Source organism: Passer domesticus, chromosome 27, assembly GCF_036417665.1.
Source record: "Passer domesticus isolate bPasDom1 chromosome 27, bPasDom1.hap1, whole genome shotgun sequence".
NCBI lineage: Eukaryota > Metazoa > Chordata > Aves > Passeriformes > Passeridae > Passer > Passer domesticus.
Window position 1 is genome coordinate 1,131,257 of NC_087500.1, and position 9,269 is coordinate 1,140,525.

General features: G+C 58.4%; 1 protein-coding gene across 1 annotated transcript; it reads right to left on the reverse strand.

The window, feature by feature from the left end:
* Positions 1-244: 244 nt before the first annotated feature.
* LOC135286515 (uncharacterized) lies at positions 245-8,770 on the reverse strand. The gene is made up of 9 exons (XM_064399607.1): positions 8,254-8,770; positions 7,448-7,667; positions 6,654-6,725; positions 5,896-5,976; positions 5,558-5,629; positions 4,293-4,411; positions 2,089-3,215; positions 1,492-1,556; positions 245-771 (listed from the first exon to the last, which is right to left on the reverse strand). The coding sequence occupies exons 1-9, from the start codon at positions 8,768-8,770 to the stop codon at positions 561-563; spliced, it is 2,484 nt and encodes an 827-aa protein (XP_064255677.1). The 3' UTR covers positions 245-560.
* Positions 8,771-9,269: the final 499 nt, after the last annotated feature.

A 9,269-nucleotide genomic window follows, 5' to 3' on the forward strand; every position in this document is an offset into this window, starting at 1 on the left:
TGTGCCCAAAGACGAGCTGGTGAGGAAGCACAACGGCTGAGCAGGAAGCTTTACCTGGGACTCCGGGAAAACACAGAATTTACACCTTTGGAAGAAGGGCAGCACCACAGGAGGATGGCGAGGATGTTGTTGGGGCGTGCAGGGAGAAAGGCAAAAAAGCAAAGGCACAGCTGGAACTGAATTTGGCCAATTCCATAAGGGAGAACAGAAACTGCTTTTACTAAAAAATCAGCAACACCAGGAGGAACGAGAACCAACTTGTTTTTTATTGAATGCAGGGGAAAACATTGTGACAAGGGATGAGGAAAACCCTGAGATACTGATGCCTTCTCTGGGTGTCCCAGAGCTTGTGCTTGCCTGCAGCACCCTCTGGCCTTCCCTCAGCAGTGACAGCAAGAAATAACAGTCAAGGAAAAAGCATCTAAAGAAATAAAAACAGCAAACAAAGCAGCATCCAAGGAGGGCCTCAGCTAAATGGGAGGTGAACAATTGTGGCATCCCATTAACTTCTTGAAAGTCTTCTACCTTTGTTCTTCACACTATGCCTCTTCCCGGGATGCTTATCTCTGGGATTCATAGGCATCCCTGATGCGTTGAATCCATGGCAATTCAGACTTGCTGAACAGGGAACAGCACTGGGATGCTCCATGAACAGCCTGGGAACAGGGGCAACACTCGGAGGAGCTCTCTGCCCTGTAGAGCAAAGGCTGCTCTACATTCTGTGCCTCCTTGTTATCCTTCCTCCCTCTCTGTGGCAGTTTTGCACAGAACCTGAAAAAAAAACAGAGAGAGAAAATGGGCATAAAAGAGAAGGCAGCAGGTGATGGAGGCTGTGGGCAACAGGGGTGCCTGTGCTCTGCCCTGTCTGGGAAGCAGCCGCTGGAGCAGTCGGGAAGGGGCATTTCCAACGATGCAAAGCAATGGAGTGAGCGAGGTGAACGGGGACAAAAAGGCTTCTGGACATCCCATGGCCAGAGGTCCCTGGTCCGGCTCCCTTAGCAGGGAGGTTTGGCCAGGGAGGGCTGCAGCAGGTGCCAGCACCTCTCCCTGCTCTGGGGTGTGTCAGCAGAGCCCAAGGAAGATGGGGAGCCCCAGCAGGGGTGGCAATGGCTAGCAATCCAGGGAATGAGCCCTGCATGCAAAAGGCAGCTGGAGAGGATGGGAGTGAGTTCTTCAGCAGCCACTGTGGGGAGGGAGCGGGGAAAAATAGGGCAGAGCCACAGCAGAGGAGACTGCTCGTGCTCGCAGAGATTTGGGAGCGCCCCGGGGCCCAAGACATCCATCCCAGCGCCGGCGTGGGAAGGGCTGCTTGAGCTGGGAGCCCCTGGCCGTGCCCAGCGCTCAGGAGCCGCTTTCCCAGGGCTCCCCCAAACGCGACGTGTCGGAAACACGGCCCGAGGAGTCCTGGGCAGCGGCACCTGCGTGGCTGCGGGGCTCCAGGAGGAGCTGCTCTGCACAGGAAAGACTCTAGGTGGCATGGGCAGGACTTACCTTCTCAGCCACAATTTCCTGGGGTGGCCAGGCTGGGAGTCAAGTTCACTCTGTCGGGAGCGCTTCTGGGGAAGGAAAATGGGAGATTTGCAACATCAGTTGTCCTGTAATATTCTGCCAAACAGGGGAGAGGGTGAAAGCTCTCATTGCTGTGTGGCTGAAGGCAGGAGAGCAAAGCAAAGCTGGGGAGAGCTGGGACAGAAGGCAGGACAAGCTCCCCCCAGGCAGGCTGGACCCTGCTGAGCTGAGTGCTGGGGATGCTGCCACAAGCTTCAGGCTTGGAAAAACATCTCCTGTGGCACCCCGCACATGCAGGGGCATCTGCAGTGGCACGTGGGGCTCATCACCTGGGCACTCTAACTACAAGACAGACAGCTGTGTGTCAAACAAGAAACTGGCTTACGTGGAAGACACACTTCAGTATCAGTAAAACCAAGACGAAGAAAAACAGAAGAACCACAAATGTGATCACGTACACCACAACCTTCTGTTTGTGCTGTGAGGCAAGGAAGGAAGAATATGTGGGTAAGAGCATTGCTCCTTCCATTCTCCTTTGCCCAGAAGGACACATGCAGCAGTGCCCAGCAGCTCTCCTACCTTCCCTGTGAGCCCCTTGTCCTTCCCCAAGGCCATGTGAATGATCATGTTCTCTTGTTGACGACACTGCTCTATTGGATCATAGGCTTCCTGGTTCTCTTGCCTCCCTTGGAGCACCTTTAGAAGCAGCCTGGTCTTTTTGACCATCTTGGCACACGCCTGCTTGAGCTGGGGCAGGCTGCAGTCCCTCCTCAGAGCTCTCTCCACGTGGGCCATGAATGTCTTCAGGCCTTTGTGTGCCTCCATCAACTGCTGGTGATGATCAGCATTGGTTTCCAGGTCTTTTAGTACTGGCGCAAGGTCCGCACTTCGGGGTCTCACAGGTTTATGGAGGAGCATGGAGTCTTCCTCCTCTCTGGTGTCAGGCATGAGCAGGAGGTGGCCGCCGATGGAGGAATGCTTCTCTTCAGCCGTGGCTCCTCGTCTGCTGCTCACAGCGGGGTGGCTCTGAACCAACGGGTCAGAGAGAAAATCCACGTCCCTGTTTAGACCCTGGGCAGATCTGGACCTTCGCTCCACTTTCACAGGGCTCAGCACCTGGTAGAAAAGCGGATTATGTCCAACCCAATACTGCCTGTCCTTCTTCTTGTGCCGTTTGTGTGTCCTGACGTGGTACTTCCTGGCAGTTGGATCTTCCTCCTCATCTCTGTGTTGTCCAGAGATGGAGGGATCGTCAGCATGTTTTAATCCACCAGCTACAGCTGAGGGCTTCAATCCTTGCCAGTATAAACGTGACTCCATCTTCTCTTGATGCCAGCTTGAGGGTGTCTTTTCCACCACATGCTTCAGCCTGGCAGGCTGGGGCTGGTGTGGGACAGTGATTCTTGCAGCCTTGATGCTTTCTGCCTTGTGCAGCTTCTTCTTGACCTTGGCCCTCAGGTCACCAGCACTTGTTTTGCCTTCGTGCCCCAAGAGATGCTGAGGGGGATATGAATTTCTTCTGGAGCTATCCAGGCTGCTGACACCACCCTCAGCGCTCTGGGTCAGGGCAACCACAAGCGTTGCAGTTCCATGATCTCCCAGTGAAGGTTCCATGGGCTTGAGGATCAACACAGGGCTGGTGTTCAGCTCTCTGCGTTGCTCCATGTCCATTACTTCTCCCCGTGTCTGCAGCACAGTTGAGTGAACTGTAGAACACCAAGAGAGCAGATCAGCAGCTGGGCACAGACACAGGCACAGAGGTTACCCTGAGCAGCAGGAGCTCATCTCTAAGTTTAGGCATCCCAAGAGCAGAGTGGGGGATGTGTTGTGGGGAGCAGCAGAGCCCTTCAATCCATGCCATTATCCCCTCGGAGCAGAGCAGAGAGCTGGCTCTTTCCAGGTGTCTCCTGGGGCTCTGTTTGCATGGGAGGGAAACATCCCTGGGGAATGGCTTTGCTGTCGGAGAGGTTCCCACAGCTCCAGATGAGCAGGCTTGGGTGGCTCTGCAGGAGCCAGTGAAGAGCCTGAGACCCCAGAGGAAGGACCCGCGCTGCAATGGGGGCACAGACTGGCAGGGGAGGAAAGCCCAGGGACTCCTTTGCTCCAGGGCCATTCCCAAGAGCAGCAGCTCAAGCTCTTACACCGTGAAAAACTTCCCCAAAGGCACCAGAGCTCTGGGACTGTGCTGTGGGAAACCTGGGGCTGAGCCAGTGAGAGAAGCAAGCTCCCTGGGGCCCTTGGCAACCTGGCTGTATCTGTTTGCACAAGTGCAGCCTGGCCCTGCTGTGGACAGGATGTGCTGTGCCCTGTGCCCAGCTGGAGCGGGACGGTGCTTTGCTCCCCCTGCACAGCCCAAGGAGGGCATGACGGTGCTTGCTGTTCACCCTGCAGAGCACAGTGCGGACCCTGCCCTTTGTCCTGCAGTGGGCAGTGGGGTGGCACAGAAAGCAGGCTGTTAGGGGAATTTGGGGGGTTTATGAGCCAACCTCGCCTTCCAGCACCAGGGAAGGACACAGGGCATTCCTGCTTTCCTTGCCTGGGGGCATGCTGTGGGTAGCAAATTCGTAGCTTTGGTGGGCCCAGTGAGCTGTTCCTTCTCCAGACAGTATGTGACACACAAGATATGGACAATCACCAGGAGCTTTCCATCCCAAGGGGTTTTGCCCAAGGCCTGCACTCCAAGGGGAGATCAGGCCCCCCAGCACGGGGCAGTGCTGCAGCATCTCCCCAGGCTCAAGAGAAGTGGCAGATTTGAGCTCCCCCCAGCCCCTCCGGACACCAACCGCACTGCGGGGCGCTGCTGCTGCACAGCTTCTCGCACAGGAACTGGATGGTCCTGCAGGGGCTCTCGGGCCGGGGACGCTCCTGGCACAGGCAGCAGGCCGTCTCCTTGGGCACTTGCCTGCAGACAAGAGGGGATTATTGCAGGAACACCTGCCCACCCACTCCGTGGCTCAGAGCCCGACTCAGGGAACACACGGGTACCACTCATGGGGCTTGTGCTTCACTGTGTGCCACAGCTCTGGGAAAGGCCCCTGACTCCCAATGCCAAACATCAGAAAGGGGATTTTAACCTGGAAAGTGGAACTGCTCCCAAAATACCACGTGACACAGAAATGCACCCGCCTGGAGTTCAAACTCTGTTTTGAGAGACCTGCAGCAAGTCACCCGAAAAGGTGAAATTCTGCCTCTGAGCGGGTGAGTTTTGGCACGTTCCCACAAGGAAACAGCAATTCTTGAGTTTACTGGGTTTCTTCTGGTTTTGTGGCACATGGATTTGTTTTCCCAGCAGAGCCCTTGTGCCAGCACTCAGAGCCTGCTGGCGGCTGGGGCTCAGTCCCACACACTCACAGGCTTTCCAAGCTCACTGTGGTCTGTAGTAGCTGCAGCAGCGTCTGCGGGGTCACTTGGGTGGCACTTAGGTCTCTGCAGGCATTGCAAAGAGATCATGAAATTCTCTGGTGACATTGCCAGGACTCTGCTCTGACAGCAAGCCCAGGGCCCTGATGATGGTGGTGCTGTTGGCAGAGGCATCCCCTTCTGCCTGCTCCAAGAGCAGCCCTTCTGGAGCCCAGCTTCCCTCTGCCTCGCCCTGCTCTAAACCAGCCCCTCGGAATCAGGAGGGCAACCCTGCAGCTCCCGTGGCAGACAGATGCCACCAGAAAGGATTGCCCCTCTCCCGACCTCCTGCTGCTCTCCCCTGAGGGCAGCTGAGTCCCTGGAGGGGGCAGGAGCCTGGAGCTGCTGGCAGGAGTGCACTTGATTCCCAGAGCCCTGCGGCCACTCCACGGCCCCACACCTGCATGGGCTCTCTCAATCCCTGAAAGGTTGTGTCCCAGTTCCTGGGCTGCTTTGCAGCTGGGGACACACCAGCACTGCTTGGCCTTTGCCTTGCTCTGCTGCAGCTGGGCCACTTGTGTCTCCAGCAGACTCAGGCTGGCCCACAGGCAGATTTGCTCCTGCCCCATTTGGGCTGCCCTCCTGAGAACAGGGCACTCGAGAGAGACACAGCTCTCTGTGCATCTGCTCCAAACGAGCCAATACTTACAGAGAGCGCACTGAGGGCAGCTTGAAGAAGGCAGAGTCATCTATCACAACCAGCGGGTTTTGGCTGAGGATCCTGGGAAACAACAGAGCTCTGTCAGGGCTGATGGCAAGGATGTGAGCTGGCTGTGCCGGGCACGTGGGCACGGCCTGGGCCCATCCAAGGAAGCCTTGCAGGAGATGAGCAGGGCAGGGCAAAGGGCCTTTGCAGCTGCACACTCCTGCTGCTCCCTGGCTGACATGCACACTCGCAATCAGGACTTTCCCAAGGGCAAATCTGCTCCTGCCCAGGGACCCTGCAGAGGCTCGCCCTGCCGTGCCTTTAGCCCTGGGGCCACTTACAGCTCCTGGAGGAACTGCATCCCATGCCAGGCCTGGAAAGTGCCGCTGCGGATCCGCGTGAGGCCGTTCCCGGAGAGATTTCTGGGGAGAGAGGAGGTCACACACAGGAATCGGGCCTGCCCTACAGAAAGAGGGGACAAAGCGGGATCCCTTTGCAGGAAAGGTGCAAATCCAAGGTGGAAGAGGGAGGCAACTGCTGCTTTCTCAGTGTTTGTAGCCTGCCCAGGAGGCCAAGCGAGCGGCACACGTGCTGACTCTCTTTCTGTTCCAGGAAGCAGCCAAGGCTGCAAGAACTGGCTGCCTGATGGCCGTGTGTGGACAACCCCGCTGGGCTCTGTCCCCTGGCATGGCTGCCCAGCCATCGGCATTGACCTCTGCAGCTCAGCTGGGCTCTGGGCAGGGCAGAGTTAGGGACTGAGGGCAAAAGAACAGCAGCATTTTCTTGCACAGGAAATTGGAGTGCCCAAGGCAAAGACAGAGCTAAAAACCCAGAAAGGAACTTGATCACTCACAGAAACTTCAGGAAAGGCAGTGGCTCAAAAGCCCGTTCCTCAATGGTCTGGATCTCATTGTAGGACAAATCCCTGTTCCAGTTAGAGCAACAAATGTCACTTCCAATTGCCCTGTTGCATCTAGCTGCCTCTGCAGCCTTGATGCCAGCACGGACAAAGGCCACATGCCCGTGGCTGGGCTGAGCAGCAGGGCCCCAGGGAGGGGCAGGCAGGAGCCCCCCACCATGGGCAGGGCCCGGTGCTTACAGGTGCTTCAGCAGGAACAGCCCCTCCAGGGAATGGCTCTTCACTGTCCGCTGCTCATTGTCCCTGAGCACTCTGCAAGGGGGCACAGGGACATTGTGACAGCGGCCGCTGGCCAGCAGCAAATGGCATTGTCATGGGAAAATCTCCTGCAGCAGCTTGACTGAAGCATCTCTTTGGGACACTGCAGGGATCGTCCCCACTCCTGGCCACAGCAGGCCCTTGCTCCTGGCTGGCTGAAGGTGACCACAGCGTGATCCCTGAGCAGACACACACGGGGATGCTGCAAGAGGCTCATGGCAATTCTTGCCATACTGGGAAGCTGGGCTGATTCACACCCCTCCTTGCAGAGCCACCGAGCTTTGAACTCCAATGGAAAGGATGCAAGCGGGTGGTGTGGGGGCTGCTGATCCTATCCCCAGACCAAAGGATGGAAAATTCCCAAACTCCTGACTTTTGAAATGGTGCAGGCCACTTACAATGTCTCAGCCCATGGGTAGTCCTTCCAGGCCTGTTTTCCAAGAGCAGCAATGGAATTACCAGTGAAATCTCTGCAAAGAAACAAAAGGCCCGGTGCCCCCTCAGGAAAACCCATTTCCTTGCTGCTGAGCTGGAATTGGGCTTTGCCTGGAGAAGGCACAGCGTGCCCAGCCTGGCTTCACCCCCATGCTGAGCACAGGGCCCCAAACCCACGCTGTCCCCAGGCAGAGAGTCCCCCGGGTGTCCCAGGTGGGCTCTGCAGACACAGGGAGCCGACGAGGGGCAGCTGTAGGGCTCTGTGGGGCCCCGGGACTCACAGGACGGCCAGGGCTTGGCGGCGGCTGGCTGGGGGCACGGTGGCCAGCCCGGTGTGGCGGCAGTTCAGCCGCCCATGGCCCGGGCAGCGGCAGGGCTCTGGGCAGAGCTCTTTGGCCACTCCTGCCGAGGGAGCCACTGCCAGCAGCAGGGCCAGCAGGAGCAGAGCGCGCACGAGACGTGGCACCAGGTCCATGGCGAGGCAGGACTGGCTGCAGTCACCTGGGACACAGCCCTCAGGTGCAGCTGTGGCAGTTCCTGTGTCACAGTGGTGCTGCCAATGTCACAGTGCTCCCTTCTGTGTCATTGTACCAATGCTTGTGGTGGTGCTTGGCAACAGAGCTCGCAGGCCATGGTGTCACCAAGTGACTCTGTCTCAGAGCCATCAATCCGTGGAATCATGGAATGGATTGGCTTGGAAGGGACCCAAAGGCACATCCAGTGCCACCCCTGCCATGCACAGGCACCCCTTCCACTATCCCAGGCTGCTCCAAGCCTCGTCCAACCTGGCCTTGGACACTGCCAGGGATCCAGGGGCAGCCACAGCTGTTCTGGGCACCCTGTGCCAGGGCCTCACCCCCCACACAGGGAAGGATTTCTCCTGAACGTTTGATCTAAGCCTGCTCTCTGTCACTGTGGAGCCATTCCCATTTGTATTGGGTTTGTGTGGCCAAGTTTTCGCATGGCATTGGGGCTACAGGTGCTGTTGAAATTGCTTTTGCTTCTCATTATCCTGCCCTGGTTTTGTTGGTAATAAATGTAATTAATATCCCCAAGTTCCCTCCGTTGTGTCCGTGAGGGTGATGACCAGGGAGGGATCTCTCCCTCTCTTTCTGGAAGCTCATGAGCCTTTTGCTGCCTTTCCTCTCCTCTCCACTCGGGCGGAGCGCTGACAGCGCCTTTGGTGGGCAGCCGGCATCCAGCCAGGGCCAAAGCCCGCCTGGCGCCGGGAGAGCGCGGGCAGCTTCCCGAAAGCCGGGCACAGGCGGGATGGCCGCCGGCAGAGCCTGAGGGAGCCGCAGCGCCAATGGCGGGAAGCGCGGGCAGCCTGAGGGGCGGCAGCTCCGCCTCAGCGCGCCGGCACCGGCAGCGACCGCCGCGCAAAGGGAGCCGCGGGCAGCTTTGGCGAGGCCGGCACGGCCCCGCAAGCAGCGCCCGCACAGGCGCCCCGGCCCGGCCGGGAAGCGCGGCCGCTCCGCCGCACAGGCAGCTCCGGCTCCGGGCAGCGCCTCCGGCAGCGGCCGCCCCGGCCTGAGGGGAAACGCGCGGGCCAGCAGCTCGGGCCGGGGCGGCTCCGGCAGCGCCTGCGGCAGGGCGGCCTCCATTCCTGGCCACGGAGCCACGGAGCCTCAGAGTCGCTGTCCATGGTGGAGACCTCCGGGTTCAGCGGGTCCATCCTGTGCCCGATCCCCACCTTGGCAGCCAGGCCACAGCACTCAGTGCCACCTCCAGCTGTCCCTTGCACCCCTGCAGGCATGGGGAGTCCAGCGCCTCCTTGGGCAGCCCCTTCCAAGGCCTGACCACCCTTTCCATGGAGAAATTTCACCCTGATCTCTCTGTTTCCTGTCTTACACACCCGGACACTATTTTAAGCCTCTTCTGAGCCATATTCGACCAAGGTGCCTTTCATGCATGCCCATTAAACCTCCTGGAGAAGGTGATTCTGCTCCATCACAGCAGCCCTTCAGCAGGAGGTTCAACAATGCAACCATCAGCCTGGGAGCCAGGCAGGAGTGAGGGAGGGCAAAGGGAAGGAGGAGGAGGAGGTGAAAACCTCAGGGGTACAGAGGGGACAATGCTGCTTGTGCAGCTCCAAGCCAGCAC

Coding starts and splice junctions, on each gene's coding strand:
- LOC135286515 (XM_064399607.1), bottom strand. CDS start 8,770: ATGGAGGCCGCCCTGCCGCAGGCGCTGCCGGAGCCGCCCCGGCCCGAG. Junction 5,977..6,653: donor CTGTTCCTGCTGAAGCACCT/GTAAGCACCGGG, acceptor CTCTCTCCCCAG/AAATCTCTCCGGGAACGGCC. Junction 3,216..4,292: donor CAGCAGCGCCCCGCAGTGCG/GTTGGTGTCCGG, acceptor GGTGTTCTACAG/TTCACTCAACTGTGCTGCAG.